Here is a 20,357-nt window from a genome sequence, read left to right as displayed (position 1 = left end):
TAAAGCAACTTCCATAGGTAATCAACGCTTAAAGCATTTGTAAATAAAATAAAATCACTGCAGTTTAGTCAATTTGTGATGTCGGCAATGTCGGTCACCATATCCGTTCATTGATTTGGCCCAAATTCATGCAATCTTTTCTTTATAAAGCTTAACTCTAATCATCAACAAAGAGGGCCCTCCCCAAATTGTCCCCATTAAAGTTGGAAGTATATGATTGTCTCTGAATTAGGATAAGATGAAAACAACTAAAGGATTGATTGTTTGATTGATTAGTGGCAGAGTCTCATGACTTTTGTTCAGACACTATTGATTGATGAATAGATAATAGATAATGTAATCCCTGTTACAGTTCTCCCCAAGGCTGTGTTGAGAATCACTGTCATATTTTCTGCTTTCTATACGGCGTTGAATTTTTTAAGACTATATATTTCATCTGCCTTGAAGTAGGAATTGATTTTGTCACATGGTCATGCTCGTGACTCAAGTAATATTTTCCCTACTCAAATTAATGCCTGCCTAAAAACAATACAAAGCAAAGTAGCACTCTATAATATAATATTGCACATCATTGAGGATTTTGCAGCTGTATCCCAACCAATGATGTCATCATTTCAAACCATTTATAATATATGCAGATTTTTGCTATTCGTGGTCGACCGTGTCCCTATCCCATGCGCTTACCGGGGATCCACTCTTATTTGAGTGGGCGAAACCGTAGCGAAAGAGTACGTGGTGCTCCGGGCGTGTAACTAGACTCCAGCGTGACGTCAGTGGCCACCGATTGGTGGGCGTCGCTCGTATATATGCGTCACGCGTCACTCCCACCTCCTCGCCAGTGGAATTTCATCTCTGCTTCTGCACCTTCTGGGCAGACGAGAACACAAAAAAAGAAGTGAGTCTTTGCGTTTTCTCCATTTGTCACGTTTTTTGCACGTCGATGACAACCGCTGCGTTGGTAAAAAACGTGAGATAAGGTGGCTTGCGCAAGGGGGGAGGAATGGGATTCGAAACCAGGCCGGATTTCGTCGCCGAACCCTCCGTCTCGCTCTTTTTTGGATCTCTACGTGTGTGCTGGCCTGGACTTGGTGTCGTTGCGCTTCCTCCGCCTCCTCGGTTAGCAACTGTGCCTACGTGGACGTACCCTGCTAGCAATTGTTGTCGTGGAAGCTAATCGATGCTAACGCTAAGTTTGTCCTACTCGCTACTTTTTGTCAACTGTGGCGATAAAATGGATCACCGAACACTCATCCGCGAGAGTACCCTAGACTTGATTAAAAATGTTTCGACGTTTTTTGTATTTCTATCCACTGTTTACCCGGTTGTCATTTCAATGGTTTAAAGACGGCATAGCTTAGGAAGTTGTGTCGCAACGTTTGCTAGGAGTTTGCAAAAAAAATGCTAGTATTTAGCCGATTAGCATTAGCTTGTATAGCTACGTGTCACTCTATTGCCCTTCGCGTGAAGTTTGCAGCTGAATTAAAGAGATAATACGATCATGCAATGGCCTTGTATTCACCATAAAGATCATTTTATGTTTGGAATGTTGAATTACATCTTGGCACCTAATGCCGTTTAGAGGAGTTGGCATTTTTCTTGCAGATTTCGTGACGTTGCGAAGCTGTCAGTCACACGCAGACGCAGCTACTTAACACCCTAATCTGGGATTTGCATTTATCGTTTTAAAGTGTTTGTATCCTCATTGCAAAGTGGCCAATTCAAGTTGAGCTATCTTTACCAGACGAATTAAAACTTTAGTCATACCAGTTTTTTTTACAAGTGAAAGTCAGGTCAATAAAACATTTGCCACTATATGCTTAATGTGGTACCTGAAGTTTTAACACGACATTCTGATTAATCTCTATCCATTTTCGGAACGGTTTAAGAATTAAACAAATAAATGATATTTTATCCAACACCGCCCCCTGTTGTCAATAGAAATTGACGTTAAAGTGCCCTTGGGCTTGCATAGCAATTGGCAGGGCTCACCTGTTTTGAGGGTATGGCCACATTTCTCCTCTCTTGCCCTAAAAAGTGACAACAATGGTTAAATTCTTTACATTATGTTTGATTTGTTTGTTTTTAAAGTGTTCTTTTCCTCATTAAAATACAGATTATCTTGAGAAGCTGGAGTTAATGAATTAAATGCACTCAAAGATCATTTGAGATACAAGTGTCTTGAGTTGCAAGCATGGAACAGATTCCATTCGGGCTGCTCCTGGAATCTTCCACCATACCACTATTTGGCGTCAAGATGACATGCCGTTGGCCATTGCAAGACTCTAACTTCTATTCTGCTAACATGGCACTTCGGAAAGAGCAACAAATGCCTTCCAGGCAGGTTTAGAAAGAGCACAGAAATATGCAAATCGATGCAAAGGTTTTTCTTTATACTTAAAATCGTTTGACCTCTCAAGAGCAGACTATTTTCTCATCGTGTAATTGACTGAATACTAATTTCTCTGTCTTTGTGTGTCCAAAGGCAAAAGCTGGCAGGCTGACGGGAATTTGCATCTTTACAGGACGGATTATCTGGTAACTGACCATTTAGCTGGTGAGTCCTTGAATTTATTTTTCTCTCAGCAGTTTTGCGAGTTAGTGAAGGAGAGACAATCCTCCAGTACCGGACATTTAATAATACGTCCACATGGTCTGTGGACTCCATACTAGTCCCCTAATCAAGTCTTCCTTTCGGGAAGATATTTGGATCTATCACAGTCACCTTGCACAATCGAAATAAACAGAAAGCCAAGAGTGCTGATACAACAAAACAACCAATGACATTTCATGATGGCAGATTAGATAATGCAGGAGAATCCCAAAGTCCATTCACGATAGGTCAGTTTTGCATAAACCAAACGTTTCCCCTCTCCACTTACATATTTGTCCGCGCTGACCACATGCTTTGTTATTATCTGCCATATTTCGGTATCCGGTCGTCATCCTCGCCTGTTCCTTTTTTTTTTTTTTCCCCTAAAATGGCGTTGCACTAAATTTCCCCCCCCACTCCTTTCCAGTGGCACACTCGGACTCTGTGTTAAGCGTGGAATTTCAGCCATGAGCTCAGTCGCCGTACTTACGCAGGAAAGCTTCAATGAGCACCGCATCGGGCTCTTGCCGGAGCAGAGCGGTAGTGAGTAACACACACACACACCTACACACACACAATGTGTGAAGATCAAAAACAAATGATCTCACTCTTTTTGCGGATGTAGCAGCCACCGCCGCTGCCGCCACTGTAGCAGCGCCCAGCGTCGCCGGGGGAGAGGAGGAGGACGCCCTTCCTACCTACAAGGATGCCTTCCCACCTCTGCCCGAGAAGTCGGCCACGCCCGATGGCACCCAGGAGACCGCCAGCGCCTGGGCCAACAAAATGCGCTCTCTGAAGTCTTCCGTCATCACCCAGGTATCAACGCCACATAAACTATCCGTGTATTTTCACCATTTCTGTCCTTCACTTCAAACCTTTTTAGATCTACCACACCTAACCTGCTTTCCCCGATGTGTCGAGCCAGGTTTTCCATGTTCCTCTGGAGGAGCGCAAGTACAAGGACATCAACCAGTTTGGGGACGGAGAACAAGGGAAGGTCTGTGTGGACATCATGCACAAGACCGGAGCCCACCTGGAACTCTCCTTGGCTAAAGATCAGGGTCTCTCCATCATGGTGTCCGGAAAGCTGGACGCCGTGATGAAGGCTCGCAAGGAGATTGTGTCCCGACTGCAGACTCAGGTGCTGACCCAAACATTGAGTTGTTCACATTTATGTTGGAAACGACTTTCAAATGACCCATGACCTCGTCTCCTTCAGGCCTCGGCGACTGTGGCCATCCCCAAGGAACACCACCGCTTTGTCATCGGCAAGAACGGGGAGAAGCTGCAGGAGCTGGAGCTGAAGACCGCCACTAAAATCCAGATCCCAAGACCCGACGACCCCAGCAACCAGATCAAGATCTCCGGCACTAAGGAGGGCTTGGAGAAGGCCAAGCACGAGATCCTGCTGATCTCAGCCGAACAGGTCTGACTGGGATTGATTAACCCAACACTGCTGAATTTAACTTGATATTTGAAGTTTTGATTTTCAGGGTTTGAAATGTGCTCATAGTTGCCCTTTTTTTTTTTAAGGACAAGCGTGCCGTGGAGAGGGTGAACATCGACAAGGTGTACCACCCGTTCATCACGGGCTCATACAACAAGCTGGTCGGCGAGATGATGCAGGAGACTGGCGCTCGCATCAACGTGCCGCCTCCCAGCGTCAACAAGACGGAGATCGTGATCACTGGGGAGAAGGAGCAGGTGGCCCTTGCTGTGGCTATGATCAAGAAGATTTACGAAGACAAGGTACGCCTTTTGAGGACCGCAAAGGCGGGGAGTTTCAAGTCTGATCGGCTTAGAGCTCACTTGGAGCTTTGTTGTTGTTTTTCAGAAGAAGAACGCAACCACCATTGCGGTGGAAGTGAAGAAGTCTCAGCACAAGTATGTGATCGGCCCCAAGGGAAACACCCTGCAGGAGATCCTGGACAGAACCGGCGTCTCGGTTGAGATCCCACCTACCGACAGCAGCTCGGAAACCGTCATCCTTCGCGGGGAGCCCGACCGTCTCGGTCAGGCCCTCAACGAAGTTTACGCTAAGGTGACTTTCCCCTCGGCTCATTTCAAATGAGCTCAAGTTTGAAAAGCATATCGTGACCCTGAGCTGACAAAATTCTTTCCAGGCAAACAGCTACACCGTTTCCTCTGTAACGGCTCCCTCTTGGCTCCATCGATTCATCATTGGCAAGAAGGGCCAAAACTTGGCCAAAATTACCCAACAAATGCCCAAGGTGGGTCAAGCAGAATCAATCAGCCATCAATATTGCCCTGTCCTCTTCATGCACATGTTCTCCATGCAGGTGCACATTGAGTTCACCGAGGGAGAAGATAAGATCACCCTGGAAGGTCCCACCAAAGATGTGCAGATGATGCACAGCCAGATTGAAGCCATCGTTGCGGACCTCGTGAGTTCTGACTGCGGCTCGCTCTGGTGTCCTAATACGCTCGTGCTCACATATTTCTTCTCAACAGATAAGTCGCATGGACTACACGGAGATCAGCGTGGATCCCAAATTTCACAGACATCTGATCGGGAAAGCTGGCGCCAACAGTAAGCGCTCTGCTGTGGGCATAATGTAATCTGCCCGGTAACACTCCTTTAATCCAATTTTTTTGATTCAGTCAACCGAATCAAGGAGCTCCACAAAGTAACCGTCCGTATCCCCCCCGACCATGAGAAGAGTACCCTGATCCGCATTGAGGGGGACCCCCAGGGTGTGCAGGAAGCCAAGAAGGAGCTGTTGGAGCTTGCGTCACGCATGGTCAGTGCACTCGGGCGCCGTGCGGACACGCTGGGGCGCCGTTACTCAATCTACGCCCGCCTCTTTGCAGGAGAACGAGCGTACAAAGGATCTGATCATCGAACAGCGTTTTCACAGAGCCATCATCGGTCAAAAGGGGGAGAAGATAAAAGAAGTGCGCGACAAATTCCCCGAGGTGAGCTCATTGATCTCATTTATAACGAACATACATTTGTTCTAATTCGTCTAAAACAATATTTTTCCTTAATATCTATTTTCAGGTCATCATCAACTTCCCCGACCCCGCGCAGAAAAGTGACATTGTTCAGCTGAGGGGCCCGCGAGCCGAAGTGGACAAATGTGCCAAGTTCATGCAGAAGATCGTGGCCGAAATGGTAACGCTTGGAAATTCTTTAGCTCATGTGTTTCCGTGTCGTGTTGACCACTAACCTTGATTGTTTCCATCAGATGGAAAACAGCTTCTCTGTCTCCGTCCCCATCTTCAAGCAGTTCCACAGGAACATTATCGGCAAAGGTGGATCCAACATCAAAAAGGTAGTCCTAAAAAAAATAGTGGCACAAATTAAAATGGTGGACAAAATGTAAATCACTTGCATGGTTGTGTCCTTTGACTTTGCTAGATTCGTGAGGAAACCAACACGAAAATCGACCTGCCCGCCGAGAACAGCAACTCCGAGATGATCATCATCACGGGCAAGAAGGCCAACTGTGAGGCTGCACGGACGCGGATTTTGGCCATTCAGAAGGAACTGGTAAGACATGCCACGCTACATTATTTCAGTGGTTGAGTGTCTTCTACCCATCATCTCAAGGCTCCTCTGTAGATGCTGAATTTCACTTCATCTGGTCCCTAGGCAAACATCACGGAGATGGAGGTGTCCATTCCTTCCAAGTTGCATAACTCCTTGATCGGCTCCAAGGGCCGCTTTGTGCGCTCCATCATGGAGGAATGCGGCGGCGTGCACATCCACTTCCCCAGCGAAGGTTCTGGCATCGACAAGGTCACCATTCGGGGTCCCGTGGATGAGGTGGAGAAGGCTAAGCAGCAGCTTCTGGCTCTTGCGGAAGAAAAGGTACTTGTTTGACCCGGGATCTGTTTTGAGCATTTTTGTTTTCCTTTTAATTCCTCAATTTTTCTTGATGCGTCGTCCCATCAGCAAACCAAGAGCCACACGGCCGAGCTGCGCGCCAAGCCCGAGTACCACAAGTTCCTCATCGGCAAAGGCGGTGGCAACATTCGCAAGGTGCGTGACAGCACCGGGGCCAGGATCATCTTCCCCACCGCTGAGGACAAAGACCAGGAGCTCATCACCGTCATCGGCACCGAGGAGGCCGTTCGTGATGCCCAGAAGGAGCTGGAGGAGCTCATCAAGAACTTGGTGAGACATCTTTTTTTTGTGAGCAAAATTTGAAGAGGGGCTTAACTCACACAATCTATTTCCAGGATGACGTCATTGAGGACACCATGAGCGTGGACCCCAAACATCACCGCTACTTTGTTTCTCGCCGCGGCCAAGTCCTGCGGGATCTTGCCGACGAGTACGGCGGCGTGATGGTGAGCTTCCCACGCACCGGCACGCAGAGCGACAAAGTCACCCTCAAAGGAGCCAAAGAGTGCGTGGAGGCGGCCAAGAAGCGCATGCAGGAGATTGTCGAGGACCTGGTGAGTACACGGCGGCGCTTTCGTCCTCCATTAGGAAAAACACTTAAATGCTTTCCCTCCCACAGGATGCTCAAGTGACCATTGAGTGCACCATCGCTCAGAAGTTCCATCGTTCCATCATGGGCCCCAAGGGCTCTCGAATCCAGCAGATCACTCGAGATCACAATGTACACATTAAGTTTCCTGATCGTGAGGACCCTCAAGGTAAGAGAAGATTTCACTTCTAACATGGTGAGGACATTATTTGAAATGACCGTTTGGCCGCCTTGTCAGCTGTGGAGGCCATCCAGGAGAACGGCGAAGCCAACGGCGAGGTGAAGGAGCCCGTCGATCCAAACGCGCCCAAGAAATGCGACGTGATCGTGATTTCCGGGCGCAAGGAGCGATGCGAGGCTGCTGCGGAAGCGCTGAAGGTTGGAATCCGAATAAGACAAACCTGACTGTTGTTTTTGGGGTTGCTTCCTAACTTGTCTTCGGTTGGCTCTTAGGCTTTGGTTCCCGTCACCATTGAGGTGGAAGTGCCTTTTGAGCTTCATCGTTACATCATCGGGCAGAAAGGAAGTGGAATTCGCAAGATGATGGACGAATTTGAGGTCCGTTCTAAGAAGGGTCGTGATCATTCTTAAGGCCGTGGAGAGCCACAAGTCCTGTTCGTCTCTGGAAAGGAGCTGGCTCTTAAATTCCTTTTCTTTCCCGTCAGGTAAACATTCAAGTGCCTGCTCCTGAGCAGCAGTCCGATAAAATCGCCATCACCGGCTTGGCCAACCACCTGGAGCGTGCCAAAGAAGGACTACTGGAGCGCGTGAAGGAGTTGCAGGTCGAGCAGGAGGATCGGGTGAGTCTCGTCACGCTCTTAACGTTTCCTGCTGGGCTGAAACGTACACGAGAAGCTTCTGACTCATCGTTTCGGCGTGCAGGCACTCAGGAGCTTCAAACTGACCATCACTGTGGACCCCAAGTATCACCCCAAGATCATCGGCCGCAAGGGTACCATTATTACCGACATCCGCACCAAGCACAATGTCAATATCCAGTTCCCAGAAAAGAATGATGAAAACCAGGTATCGTCCCTGTTCTTGTGATTCTTGGACTGAAGAATGAATGGTGCTGAATTTCAGCGAGTTTGACTTTTCTTTCTTCTCTCCACAGGACCAGATTACAATTACAGGGTATGAGCACAAAGCCATAGCTGCAGGCGACGCCATCCAGGCCATTGTGGATGATCTAGAGGAGATGATCTCCGAGGACATCACTCTGGACAGCAGGGTCCACGCGCGCATCATCGGCGCCCGTGGCAAGGGCATACGCCGCATCATGGATGAATTCAAGGTGGGAAGTTCTACTTTGCCGTTTTGGTCAAGTACGATATGATGGAATGGAACAACTTTCACCTTTGCGCTCAAACTGACTGCTGTTGTCCTTTCCAGGTTGACCTCAGGTTTCCTCAGAGCGGAGCAGCCGACCCCAACTTGGTGACGGTGACGGGTCGTGTCGAGCTGGTGGACGAAGCCATCGACCACCTCCTTAACCTAGAAGAAGAATACGTGAGCATGTTATTTTTTTTTTTTTCATCCGTGCAGTCTTTTTGCTTTTGTGATGTGGATCTTAACGCAGATTGTGTTTTAGCTGGCGGACGTGGTGGAGAATGAGGCAAAAATGGCGTACATGAGGCCCTCAGGGGGCAACCACGCGTCTGGTGACGAGCAACGTGGCCCCTCTAAAGGCTTCGTGGTGAGGGAGGCTCCCTGGACCACCGGCAACGAGAAGGTATTGTCTTACTTTAAAATGTCCTGAACAAAGCACTCAAAAATGCAGAGAAAAATATTTTTTTGTAATTATACTAAAATCGACTTGATATATTAAGTTGAACACACAAATAAAGTCAATTTGGGTTAGAAAAATCATGCAAGTTGTTTGAGCATTCATATTTTTTCTTCTTTTTTTTTTTAGGCTCCTGACATGAGCAGCTCCGAGGACTTCCCCAGCTTCGGGGCTCCGGTGGCTGCCGCCAAGGCCTCCCCGTGGGGACCCAAACGCTTTTAAAGCAGAACATCTTCAACCAAGACACAATCTTCCCCTGTCCGCACCCCAAAATCTTCTCCCCTCTTGGGCTGACCCCTTCAGAATCCTCTCTCACCATCAATGCTTAAAAAAAAAAAAAAAAAAAAGCAAGTATTTTGTTTCATTTTTTGGTAGAGCTACCCTTTCAACTCAGTGCTGCCTTGGCAGGTTTTGGGGAATGGGGGGCAGCTCTATTAGTTCCATCTGGTACACTTGCGTTCAAGTAGTTGTCATTTGTGCGTCCATCTGCTCGTGACACCTCGTCGCCTTATTGTTCACTTTGACGCAAAACTGCCAGATGCTTGGAGATGATGCAATTTCCTTTAAACAAAAAAAAATACAACACTAGTAACACCTCTGGCGCATCAAACCTCACACTGAAAAAAAAAAAAGGAAAAAAAAAAACGTGTCAACTGTCATGTTTGGGGGTCAGTGTCCAGTCCTGTTTGTCTTCCAGTTGCTAGGCAGATTTTCTGTTTAACAGCAATGACCCCCCCCCCCCCTTTTTTTTTTTTTTTTTTTAATACATCAGCCTTAAAGACTAGGAGGTTGCATACCAGGCTGGAGGTGACGTCGGTCAATGTCTTTTATTTTCCTCTGGGGAATAAAAATGCACTGAACGTCATCCCGCCTGCGTTTATGTTGCTTCTTAGCGTCCATGGAAAGTTATGCAATTGAAGTGTGAAACGGTTAAGGGTGACACTGGAAAAGTCCAAAAATGTCAATAAAAATGGAAAATCTTTGTGTACCTATCTGTGTCACTCGTGTTTCATTACATTTTTTTTTACCCTAACCAAAGTATACTTTATAGAGTATATAAATAGAATAGTAAATATGTTCCCCCTCCAAAAAATAGAAAACGTTCCTCCGTCATGTAGGCGGCGCTAACGCACCGAAAAGCTGTTTGCGATCCGCCAATTAAGCTTAAGAACAAAAGGTAACATTAGCGGACGGTTGTTAATCTAAACGTCAACCTGTTTATTAAAATAACCGTGGGGGTTTATTAGCACACAAATCTGTCGTGTTTTAGACAAACCCTCTCGCTTTTTCCCGTGGACACCAATCTAAATTGGAGCTTTTACGCGTTAGCTTAGCGTGTTAGCTACACGTCGCTAAGCAAAGAGCCAAGTCTGAACATGCTGAGAGATTTGAAGAAACGCTGATCAAACGTGGAAAAGTTATTTGACGAAAACGACAGCGGAAACAATACCACGCTTTTCTAACGCCTCATTTTCAACTACACTGAGCAGGTTCGTGTAATTCTTGATCTAACACTATCAACTTATTTTTTCCCGAGACACATTGTGATGTCAATGAGACCTGGTTCTTCCTCCGTGTCATGCAGACATGAAGCAAGAAGACGTTCCCTCTGAGCAGAACTCTCGCTCTCCCGTGAAGCAGGAGGAGCTAGGAGATTCGCCCCACATTAAAGAGGAAGAGGAGGCTGACGTCATCGCGTTCACCTGGACTGGTGTCCATGTGAAAAGTGAGGACGAAGGTCAGTCCTCGCAGCTTCATCACAGTCAAAGTGAGGACAGCAGCAGCTCAAGTCAAGCTGATGGAGAACCGCCAAAGACCAAGAAATCTAAACGGGAACATCCCGGGGTCAAAAGACACTTGAACTGCTCTCAATGTGACAGAACTTTTGCCTACAAAAGTGCTTTGAAAACGCACATGAGAACGCACAGCGGAGAGAAACCTTTTGCATGCTCAGTCTGCGGCAAAAGCTTCACCTTCAAGCAGAATCTGAGCCGACACGTGGCAATCCACACAGGGGAGAAACCGTTTTCCTGTTTGGGTTGCGACAAGAGATTCTTTAGTAAGTTTGAACTGAGAAGACACATGAGCACGCACAGTGCCCAAAGTACTTTTTCCTGTTCATTTTGTTCACAAAGGTTTTTTCACATGTCCAAACTCAGACTACACTTGAAAACACACACCGGGGAGAAACCTTTGGCCCCAAGCAGCTCCAGTGATCACATGACAACAGAAGCTGATGAGGAACAGTGTGAAGAGCCACACTCAAAACCAGACAACACAACACCACGCTCTTGGAACAACAATCAAAGTGACGACACCAAAGCATCTTCGGAGACTGAAGAGAAACCGAAAGGGAATACAACGCAAGACGAAGATGACAATCACTTTTACTGCCCTGTATGCGGGAAAAAATATGCCTATAAAAGTCATTTAAAAGCACACATGATAAAGCACAGCGGGGAGAAACCTTTTGCTTGCTCAATTTGCGACAAAAGATTCACAGCTAAGCGTAGTATGATGAGACATACGGCGATGCACACGACTGGAAAATGCTACTCCTGTTCCGTTTGTGACGCAACGTTCTCCAATGAGTTGGAGATGAAAAAACACAAGAGCACGCATACGGTCGAGAAACATTTTCTGTGTTCGGTTTGCGCTAAAGGTTTCTCTCACAAATCCTACCTCAGGCAACACATGAAAAGACACACCGGGGAGAAACCATTCACATGTTCCGTTTGCGGCCGAGGTTTCTCTCACAGGTCGTATCTGAAAATACACATGGTGACGCACACCCGAGAGAAGGCTTTCACTTGTTCGGTTTGTTCGAAAAGTTTCTCTCACAGGTCTTATCTGGGAGTCCACATGAGAATGCACACTGGGGAGAAACCGTTTCCATGTCCGGTTTGCGCAAAAAGCTTCTCCCAAAGCTCGTGTCTCAGACAACACATGGTAACTCACACTGGGGAGAGACCTTTTCATTGTTCACTCTGCGCCAAAAGTTACTCGCATAGGTCACATCTCAAACAACACATGATAACGCACAGCGGAAAGAAACAGTTTACATGTCCGGTTTGTGACAAAAGTTTGTCGAGTAGTGCTTATCTGAAAAAACACTTGGAACAACACAATTCAAAAAAGCCTTCGGGCTCGACGGACTATGAGGCAGAAGTGGAAGCAGAACAAGCAGAATACAATTTAGCTCCATTATCGGATATGGACGATGTGGTCAGACGCTTCCGACACTGATCATGAAGACATTGAAAAACCTTTCCCAACTAGTTAAAAGTCTCTACTTTAAAAATAAAGACAATTAAATTGTATAGAAATAAGATACTGTACTTTTTCAAAGTGTAATTACTGTACTTACTGTAAGCCTGGAAACAATCACTAACTATGCTGGATGATGACAATGTCAGTAAATAAAGTTGCAGGAGTTTGAAACAATAAAGATCATAAAAGACCTGAGCTGAACTCTGTGTCCCGAGGGTGGCGCTAATGCACTCAAAAGTCGTTTCCCGCTCCTAATTAAATTCCCGAAGAAGAGAAGAAGAAAAGAGATTAAGTTAGCAGAACGTTGTTAGAGCCACCTCAAAAACTCTGTTTTGCCCTTATTTACTCAATACTTCTATGCCCACATATGTATGTAAGTGTAATAGACAAAAAAATTAAAATATCAACGGTCCCTGTCCGTCACACCGGACCTTAGAGGCGTTCCAGTTAGCTTAGCTTGCTAACAGAGAGACGCCGAGGTTAGCGACACGTCGCGACGTCATCGTATAAAAATGTGCACAGTGAAAATGCTGCGAACGTTGGTGAAGCAGCGACTAAACGTGGCCGTCGAGGATATAATCGAACTGGTTGAGAGAACCATCGCGGAGTACGAGGAGCAACTTTGTCGAAGCAAGAACGAGCAACCACGACAGGGCGATGTTTCCAAGCATCACGGTCCGTTGCCAAAAGCAGGTTTGTTTACTTTTGTGAGGTGCCACACGCGCTTAAAATAAATATTTTGCAAATTGTCATTAGATATTCAATGAGTCAATCAAAGCATTCGATATCAATATTGAATCGAATTGCATGCTGTGCTTTTTTTCCTTGTGCAGAGGTGCAGCAGGTGGAGCGAGAAGAAAGGGTTCCCCCAAATCAGCGGGAGGATCCAGCAACGCCCCCCTACATTAAAGAGGAAGAGGAGGACGTGTGGAACAGTCAAGCCGTGGAGAAGCTTCTAGGGCTGAGGGAAGCTGAGGTTACCGAGTTCACGTGGACCGGCATCCACGTTAAAAGTGAAGACGATGAAGGTCAATCCTCACAGCTTCATCCCACTCAAAGCGAGCCGATGAAAGCTACTGGAGAACATGTCACTACGCTCTCAGACATGGAAGACATGATGTCACACTTGTCCGACACCGATCACAGCGATGACGAGAAAGAATCTATAAAGACTACGAAGAAGTCTAAAGAGACGCAGCCCACCGACGGCAAACACTTCGACTGCCCTGAATGTGGCAAAACGTTTACGAACAAAAGCGTTTTAAAAAACCACATGGTCACGCACACCAAGGAGAAGCCTTTTGTCTGCACGGTTTGCAATAAAAGTTTCTCCTTAAAGCATCACATGAAGAGACACTTGAGAGTGCACACGGGGGAGAAAGCCTTTTTCCCCTGCTTCATTTGCGATAAAAGATTCCGAGACGAGGCGGCCATGAAGGAGCACGTGAGAACACACGCCGGGGAGAAACCTTTGACCTCCGGCAGCTCAAGTAAACAGAAAGCAGAAGCGGGTGACTTAGCGGCGCTGTCAGATATAGACTACGTGATGTCGCAATCGTCCGACACGGATCACAGCGAGGACGGCAAGGAAGGTTTGAAAACGAAAAAGACGTCGGACGGCAATATGACCTACCGCACGGAAACCAAACTATACATCGGCGACATGACCTATCACGCTGAAACCAAACTCTACATTTGCTCGGGATGCGGCAAGACGTTTACCAACAAAAGCGTTTTACGAAATCACATGGTGACGCACACCGGAGAGAAACCTTTCGCTTGCCCGGTTTGTGATAAAAGATTCTCCTTCAAGCAGAATATGAGGAGGCACATGGCCCTACACACGGGGGAGAAACCCCACTCCTGCGCCTTTTGCAGTAAAAGATTCTACGATAAGTTTGAAATGAAGAGACACATGTTGACGCATACGTCGGAGAAGCCTTTCAGGTGTTCGCTCTGCGCCAAAAGTTTCTCCCGCAAATCACATTTCCGAATGCACATGAAAAAGCACGAGAAACCTTCCACCTCCAGCAGCTCAAGTCAACACGTGCCGACAGAAGCGGACGGAGAACAAGATCTCGCGGACAACTCGGCTCCACTGTCGGATATGGAAGACGTGATGTCACAGTCGTCCGAGGCCGACCGCAGCGATGATTTCAAAGAACCATCGGAGCCTCTTAAGAACTTCGAAGGCGACGTGACGCATCCTTCCGACAGCAAACAATTTAACTGTACCTTATGCGAGAAGATGTTTGCCAACAAAGGAAGTTTGAAAACGCACATGTTGACGCACACCGGAGAGAAACCTTTCGCCTGCTCCGTTTGCAACAAACGCTTCTCCATCAAGCAGAACATGAAGCGACACATGGCGATACACACGGGGGAGAAACCTTACTCCTGCTCCGTCTGCAATAAAAGATTCTACGTGGAGTTCGAAATGAAACGCCACAAGCGGATACACACCTCCGAGAAACCTTTCGCCTTCGCTTTGCGCCAAAAGCTTCTCGTGTAGCAATGACCTCAGGCGGCCCATGAGCACGCACACGTTGGAGAAACCCTTCGTGTGCGCCGAAAACGTCTCTCACAAATCCTATCTCAGACAACACATGAGAATATACGCCACTGAGAAACCTTTCACATGTTCCGTTTGCTCGAAAGGATTCTCTAGTCGCTCGTATCTCAGAATACACGAGCCTGCACACGGAAGAGAAACTTTTCACCTGTTCCTTCTGTGAGAAAAGTTTTTACTGTTGATCGGATTTCAGAAAGCATACTGGCGAGAACTCGTTCACCTGTTCGGTTTGTACGAAGAGATTCGCGGGGATTTAAATTTGCGGGAACTTAAATTTGATTGTTCAGCCTGAGTTTGAGGTATCGCCTGGCACACTGAGTGGGAATTGAAGTGCCTGGTTTGAAGTTTGGCAAATGTAGCGCTACAGCAGCAGGTATTCTCCTTTGAGTTGAAAAAAAAGTTATGTCATTCGATAAAAATCATAAATATGTTATCACTAACAGAAAATAAAAAATGTTTGAACTTTGAATCGTCCTCTTTTCATCCTCTGTTGAGATTGTGTCCTACATGTTATTAACCGAAATGTTCTGTGTACACTGGCTTTAAGGTCCAAACTGGAATTTTCTGAAATTTGTAATTTTACCTTTGATTTACATACATTAACACACAGACAAAATTGGTGCTGCCCTTCTGTTAGTGAAAGACAAACCCATATTGTTCAAATAAATATACTTTTACTTTTAGATAAAAAGATTTAATTCAATGTTTTATTCTAAAACGTATGGAAGGATAAAGAAATTAAGTTCAAAGCTAAATTATTTTAGGAGAAACAGGAATGATCGGAATTTAATGCTCCGTCTTTGCGCATGCGCACGTTGACCTACTCTCCAGCCCACTAGGTGGCGGTAAGTACCTCGAACGTCAAATGTTACCCTCAAATAAACAACTAGAACGAAATCAGTAGCACAGCACAAGAACGTGCGCGCCGAGATCAGCGTTAGCTGGCACAAAGCTTGCGTGACGACTTAAACATGTGTAAAGTCAAAATGTTGAAAGACTTAATGAAGGAGCGACTCAACTTGGCCGCCGAAGAGATATTTGACCTATTTGAGAGAACTATAGCAGACTACGAAGAGAAACTTCGTCGGGAAAAAGAGGAGAACGAGCGAAGACAAAATGAACTAGTCGCCACGGTTGCGGACCTTCGTATTCAACTGCACCAAGGTTTGAACACTTTTAAGTTTATATGCATACCAAATTAAATCGAGTTATGGATGTCATAAACTCAAAGTACTTCATTCATCTTCATAGACAGGACTTCATGGCCTAAAGTTATCAGAGCCCTTGTGTTATGGTTACGGGATGTTTAACCCAAATATCAGTTTTAATCCTGTTTCTCTTCCCTTGTGCAGCTGTGCAACAAGACCCCCGACAAGAAATTCCTTCTGAGCAGCTGGAGGAACCGAACAAGGAAGTGGAGGACGTGCAGAGCAGTCGGTATGCAGAGAAGATTGCTAAGATGTCCGAGCACATTCCAAGTGAAGAGGGCAAACCTAAAGTGGACGGAGAACCTTGTGAGGATCTCCAATCGGAGCCAGACAGCCTCTTCGCTCCCTTGTCTGATATAGACATTACGTCCGACAGTTCTCGCACTGATCACAGTGACGATGACGACCGGGAGACTCGGAAGGAATATAAAAGTGATATGACGCAGCACGACAAGGATTCTCACCGCTCCCAAAGTCAGAAAACGTTTTACAGCAAAAAAAAAAGGAAACATCACAAGGGAGAAAAACGATACTCCTCGAAGCATTTTGTGAAGAAAGACGCCAGGAAACATACAGAAGCCGACGAAGGAGCAAAAGCAGAATCTTCAGATAAGAATTCCGAAGGTGACATGACGGATGACGACGTCAACATTAAATTGAACAGCTCTCGGTGTGAGAAAACATTTCAAAGCAAAAAAGGCTTGAAAAAGCACATGGAGAAACACGCGAGAGATAAACCCTTTGCTTGCCCCATTTGTGCTAAAAGATTCTTCTTGAAGCATCACGTCAAGAGACACATGAAAAAACATACAAGGCAGAACGCGTCGACAAAAGCTCCACTCTCGGGTACCAACAACACCGCAGAATCTTTGAAGAGCATCAAGAACTGTGACGCCAACAAACATCAATGTCCTCAATGTGGCAAAAAGTGTCCGTCCAAGGAAAATTTGATCGCACACATGGTCATACATACCGGAGAGAAACCTTTCTCTTGCTCGGTTTGCGGCCAAGGTTTCGCCTTCAAGGAGAGCATGATGAGCCATGAGAAGCAACACTTAGGCCAGATGCCTTTTCAGTGCTCAGTCTGTCAGACAGACTTCCTAAGTCGAGGCCAACTGATATCACACATAAAATTGCACATAGACGACAAAGCGTCCAGTTCCTGCCGGGTAAAAGACGAGGAAGAACTTGGTGACCATCTGGTGTCGGAACCTGTTGTGGACAACGCGACCTTGAACTCTTCTGACTCGTATTACAGTGACGGTGTCGAAGAAGCTTCGAGGACTAAGAAGAAGTTTAAAGGTGATATGATACATTGCAACAATTTTAAATGGCGGCGGGGCAATCCCTCCAATAAGATGATTGGACGTATATCTCGTTACATGATGCCAAATAATAGCGATTCGTTTTAAAGTGGATCGATTGTGTTTAAGATGGATTTTAAATGGCGTTTTTGTTCATCATATTTTGCTCTCCTTACACGGCACAGATATGCGGCAGGTGGAGAATCATGAAGAGGCTCCCTACCTTCCTGGAGCTTGTGGGAGCAGTACAGATGGAGAGCAGCATCAAGGGACGAGTAACGTGGACGACTCGGATTTCGAAAGTGAGAAACCTTTCGCTTCCTCCCTTAATTGTGAAAGATTCTCCTTTAAGGCACAAGAAGCCGGCGGCTCTGCTTCCCCGACGAAATCGGAGTTGAGCTCAGACCTAAGACAACACACCGATAGCAACTATGACAACAGGCACTGCTCTGAATGCAAGAAAACTTTTGCCACGCCGGCCGGTTTAAAAAGACACATGATGCAACACTCCGGAGAGAAACCTTACAAATGCTTGTACTGTGAAAAAAGATTTAGTTTAAAGGAATATATGAAGAAACACATGCTGATACACACCGGTTGGGATTGTCCGGTTTGCGATCAAAGTTTTGTCACAAGATCGGCTTTCGCTACACACATGGCAACACACGGGGACAAGAAATCTATTCGGTCAGCAAAGACAACACACGCGATGGAGAGATTTGACCAATCAGAGGAGTCCATAGATAAAATTGAAAGACCTGACCGATCAGAGAAGACGAAACATAAAATCGAAAAACCTGACCAATCAGAGAAGATGACGCATAAAATCGAAAAACTCGAGCGATCAGGGGAGACGACGCACAAAATCGAAAAACTCGACCAATCGGAGAAGACGACGCAGACAATAGCAAAACGTGTAAAGTTAGAGAAGACCACACGAGCAGACGAGAAACCCGACTGTTCAAACAAACGTGTGAAAAAACGTACCAGGTCACGCTCGGAAAAGTGTCCAATTTGTGCAAAACGATTTAGCGAAAGATCGTACATCCCAAAGCACATGAGAATACACACCGGGGAAAAACCTTATCAGTGCAACGTGTGTCTTTTAAGATTCCGTTTTAAGAACAGTGTTAAAACTCACCATTGTTCTGGGAAGAGGACGGAAGAGGCAGGAGGGGCGACTACTGACAAAGTAACTTTGGAAGAAGCTCACAGTTTGTCCAGTTGAGGTCGAAAAGAAAAATAGTTTCTTTTTGGGGGGCTGGGAGGGTGTGCGCATGTGTGATTTTTTTTCTCCCAAAATAAATTATATCAAATATATTTGATTATTATAAAAACAATTTTGTGGTTGACGTGACCTTTAAAAAGTTTGTAAGGGATGCTGAACATGATAGCTGCCCTTTCTTTTAATGAACTTTTAAGTGGCCATGACGTAATAGGACATTATATCACACTGTACAGTTGCTGCTGCTTTTTTTTTTTTTTTTTTTTTTTTCCATTCTGCTGACTGCAGCTTATTCGGCATTGCCATGAAGATGCTTTTCAATTGCCTTATCTGTATATAAAGATGAAATAAATGTCATTCATCAAAAAATTTGCCGTTTATATTGTTTTTTATTCATGTTTTGGACCTGCGAGTAACATTCATGCTAGTAACCGACTTCCTATAGATGGCAGCAGTGTAGCGTCATGGATATTAGCTACTGCAAAACAGCGAGCGAAGAAGAAAAACGCGGAAGTAGTACTTCCCCAAATTCAGCTCACACGGTTTAACTATCCTTTTGTTTCGCACGTTTATCTCATGTGAAGAAGTTAGCTTGCCTGTAGCAAACGAATACAGAACAACGTACGCCAAGTTAAAATGTGTAGTCCAAAAGTCACAATGTTGAGGGAATTAATGAAGCAGCAACTAAACGTTGCTGTGGAGGGAATCTTACAACTTTTTGAGAAAACCATATTAGAGTATGAGGAGGAACTTCAACGAACAAAACAGGAGAAAGCGCGACAAGACGAAATGTTCCACGCCGTCGTAAGGGGTAATAGTGTCTTTCCGCGAGGTCTGTTTACTTACCTATTTTTTGTTAATTTCTTTTTTAGCTCGTTAGGTACTGCCTCGCTAGATAAGGCACATTAAACAAAGTTGCCACCAACGCTACAACGGAACGTGAAAATGGCGACCCCAAGTGGACAAAAGCAATACCTGCACTTGATGTTATTGCATTAAATCATTCTGAAGTTCTTTTTTTAATCAGATTAATGAAAAATTGATGGCTGTAACCCTACATGGTTTTGTCTGACTTTTTAACTTTACTTTTGACGTATTTGTTCTTTTGCCACGTTGAGGACCTCAAATAACTTGAGAGAGAGAAAGAAGCGAGCTCAATAACTTTTCCAAACCTGTCTGTATTTGCTTGTAGACTTGCAGCAGGTGTTGCCGGAGAGTCCAGAAGCTGGTCGATCTGAGCCGCAGCAGTACCACAAGGAAGAGTGCCTCCAGATCCAAAGCCTGATCAAAACAGAAGAAAATAACATTCAGGATGGGGATCAGCTTTCAATGCACAAGATGAAGGAGGCTGGCATTAACACATTCCCTTTGACTCATTTCAAGTGTGATCAGGACCAAGGGGAAGCCTCCCAGTTTCACTACAGTCAAAGTGTGGAGACGCGAAGTCAAGGTGAAGCTAATGGCAAGCATTGCAAAAAATCTAACGAGGAACACCAAGTGCCTTCCAAGCCCAATGCCGCCGAAGTGATTCTGGCAAACTCCAAAAGCGCCGTGCCACATCCGACAAACGGCGAATCCTTCTCTCGGCGCCGCACAGCGAGAAGGAGAAACCAGCAACAACACTCAAGGCCGCACACTAGTCCCACAGGCTCACAGCAGTTCAGCTGTCCCGTGTGCACGAAAACCTTCCGCGGGAAGCCTGACCTGGACAAACATGTTGAGACGCACATGAGCGTCAGGCCTTATGTATGCACCGTGTGCGGTTTTGCCTTTCTCCGCAGCTACCACCTGAAGCGGCACATGGGCACACACAAAAGCCGCAAGAGTGTTCCCGATCAAAACGATTCAATCTCTTGTTTGGTTTGCGCCAAAGGGTTTTTGGTAAAAGGCAATCTGGAGAGACACATGAGAACGCACACAGGTGACAAGCCCTTCAGCTGTG

General features: G+C 45.9%; 4 protein-coding genes across 6 annotated transcripts; all 4 read left to right on the top strand.

Annotated features, from left to right (window-relative positions):
• Positions 1–742: 742 nt before the first annotated feature.
• hdlbpa (high density lipoprotein binding protein a) lies at positions 743–9,824 on the top strand. 2 transcript variants are annotated; one of them, XM_049731996.2, is made up of 28 exons: positions 743–895; positions 2,483–2,554; positions 3,018–3,133; positions 3,219–3,406; positions 3,516–3,731; positions 3,810–4,016; positions 4,124–4,339; positions 4,425–4,631; positions 4,714–4,821; positions 4,891–4,995; positions 5,063–5,141; positions 5,213–5,352; positions 5,423–5,527; positions 5,613–5,726; positions 5,800–5,886; positions 5,973–6,104; positions 6,207–6,425; positions 6,510–6,731; positions 6,797–7,015; positions 7,081–7,219; positions 7,289–7,428; positions 7,504–7,608; positions 7,716–7,850; positions 7,933–8,076; positions 8,165–8,344; positions 8,443–8,559; positions 8,642–8,782; positions 8,966–9,824. In XM_049731996.2, exons 3-28 carry the CDS (start codon positions 3,058–3,060, stop codon positions 9,056–9,058), a joined length of 3,834 nt encoding a protein of 1,277 aa, XP_049587953.1. In that variant the 5' UTR covers positions 743–895; positions 2,483–2,554; positions 3,018–3,057; the 3' UTR covers positions 9,059–9,824. The 2 variants fall into 2 exon arrangements, with proteins under 2 accessions (XP_049587953.1, XP_049587952.1); XM_049731995.2 differs by having other exon boundaries at positions 3,216–3,406.
• A 136-nt stretch (positions 9,825–9,960) lies between these two features.
• On the top strand, positions 9,961–12,298 carry LOC125976114 (oocyte zinc finger protein XlCOF6). Its single transcript, XM_049732013.2, has 2 exons — positions 9,961–10,326; positions 10,422–12,298. The coding sequence occupies exon 2, from the start codon at positions 10,424–10,426 to the stop codon at positions 12,080–12,082; it is 1,659 nt and encodes a 552-aa protein (XP_049587970.1). The 5' UTR covers positions 9,961–10,326; positions 10,422–10,423; the 3' UTR covers positions 12,083–12,298.
• Positions 12,299–12,352: 54 nt separating this feature from the next.
• Positions 12,353–15,147, top strand: LOC125976112 (gastrula zinc finger protein XlCGF57.1). 2 transcript variants are annotated; one of them, XM_049732005.2, is made up of 2 exons: positions 12,353–12,781; positions 12,940–15,147. In XM_049732005.2, exons 1-2 carry the CDS (start codon positions 12,619–12,621, stop codon positions 14,616–14,618), a joined length of 1,842 nt encoding a protein of 613 aa, XP_049587962.1. In that variant the 5' UTR covers positions 12,353–12,618; the 3' UTR covers positions 14,619–15,147. The 2 variants fall into 2 exon arrangements, with proteins under 2 accessions (XP_049587962.1, XP_049587961.1); XM_049732004.2 differs by having other exon boundaries at positions 12,353–12,799.
• Positions 15,148–15,557: 410 nt separating this feature from the next.
• Positions 15,558–18,767, top strand: LOC137840674 (zinc finger protein 84-like). The gene is made up of 3 exons (XM_068652160.1): positions 15,558–15,842; positions 16,031–17,188; positions 17,376–18,767. Exons 1-3 carry the CDS (start codon positions 15,650–15,652, stop codon positions 18,416–18,418), a joined length of 2,394 nt encoding a protein of 797 aa, XP_068508261.1. The 5' UTR covers positions 15,558–15,649; the 3' UTR covers positions 18,419–18,767.
• Positions 18,768–20,357: the final 1,590 nt, after the last annotated feature.

The sequence above is a fragment of the Syngnathus scovelli genome, chromosome 10, assembly GCF_024217435.2.
Source record: "Syngnathus scovelli strain Florida chromosome 10, RoL_Ssco_1.2, whole genome shotgun sequence".
In the NCBI taxonomy this organism is placed as follows: domain Eukaryota; kingdom Metazoa; phylum Chordata; class Actinopteri; order Syngnathiformes; family Syngnathidae; genus Syngnathus; species Syngnathus scovelli.
Note: the sequence above shows the minus strand (reverse complement) of the source record. Positions and strands in the feature narration are given on the sequence as shown.

Excerpts from the sequence above, each read along its gene's own strand:
- hdlbpa (XM_049731995.2), top strand. The coding sequence starts at position 3,058 with ATGAGCTCAGTCGCCGTACTTACGCAGGAAAGCTTCAATGAGCACCGC. Across the intron at positions 6,732-6,796 it reads AGGAGCTCATCAAGAACTTG|GATGACGTCATTGAGGACAC; the intron begins GTGAGACATCTT and ends ATCTATTTCCAG. Across the intron at positions 8,077-8,164 it reads AAAAGAATGATGAAAACCAG|GACCAGATTACAATTACAGG; the intron begins GTATCGTCCCTG and ends TTCTCTCCACAG.
- LOC125976112 (XM_049732004.2), top strand. The coding sequence starts at position 12,619 with ATGTGCACAGTGAAAATGCTGCGAACGTTGGTGAAGCAGCGACTAAAC. Across the intron at positions 12,800-12,939 it reads CGGTCCGTTGCCAAAAGCAG|AGGTGCAGCAGGTGGAGCGA; the intron begins GTTTGTTTACTT and ends TTCCTTGTGCAG.
- LOC125976114 (XM_049732013.2), top strand. The coding sequence starts at position 10,424 with ATGAAGCAAGAAGACGTTCCCTCTGAGCAGAACTCTCGCTCTCCCGTG.
- LOC137840674 (XM_068652160.1), top strand. The coding sequence starts at position 15,650 with ATGTGTAAAGTCAAAATGTTGAAAGACTTAATGAAGGAGCGACTCAAC. Across the intron at positions 15,843-16,030 it reads TCGTATTCAACTGCACCAAG|CTGTGCAACAAGACCCCCGA; the intron begins GTTTGAACACTT and ends TCCCTTGTGCAG. Across the intron at positions 17,189-17,375 it reads GACTAAGAAGAAGTTTAAAG|ATATGCGGCAGGTGGAGAAT; the intron begins GTGATATGATAC and ends TACACGGCACAG.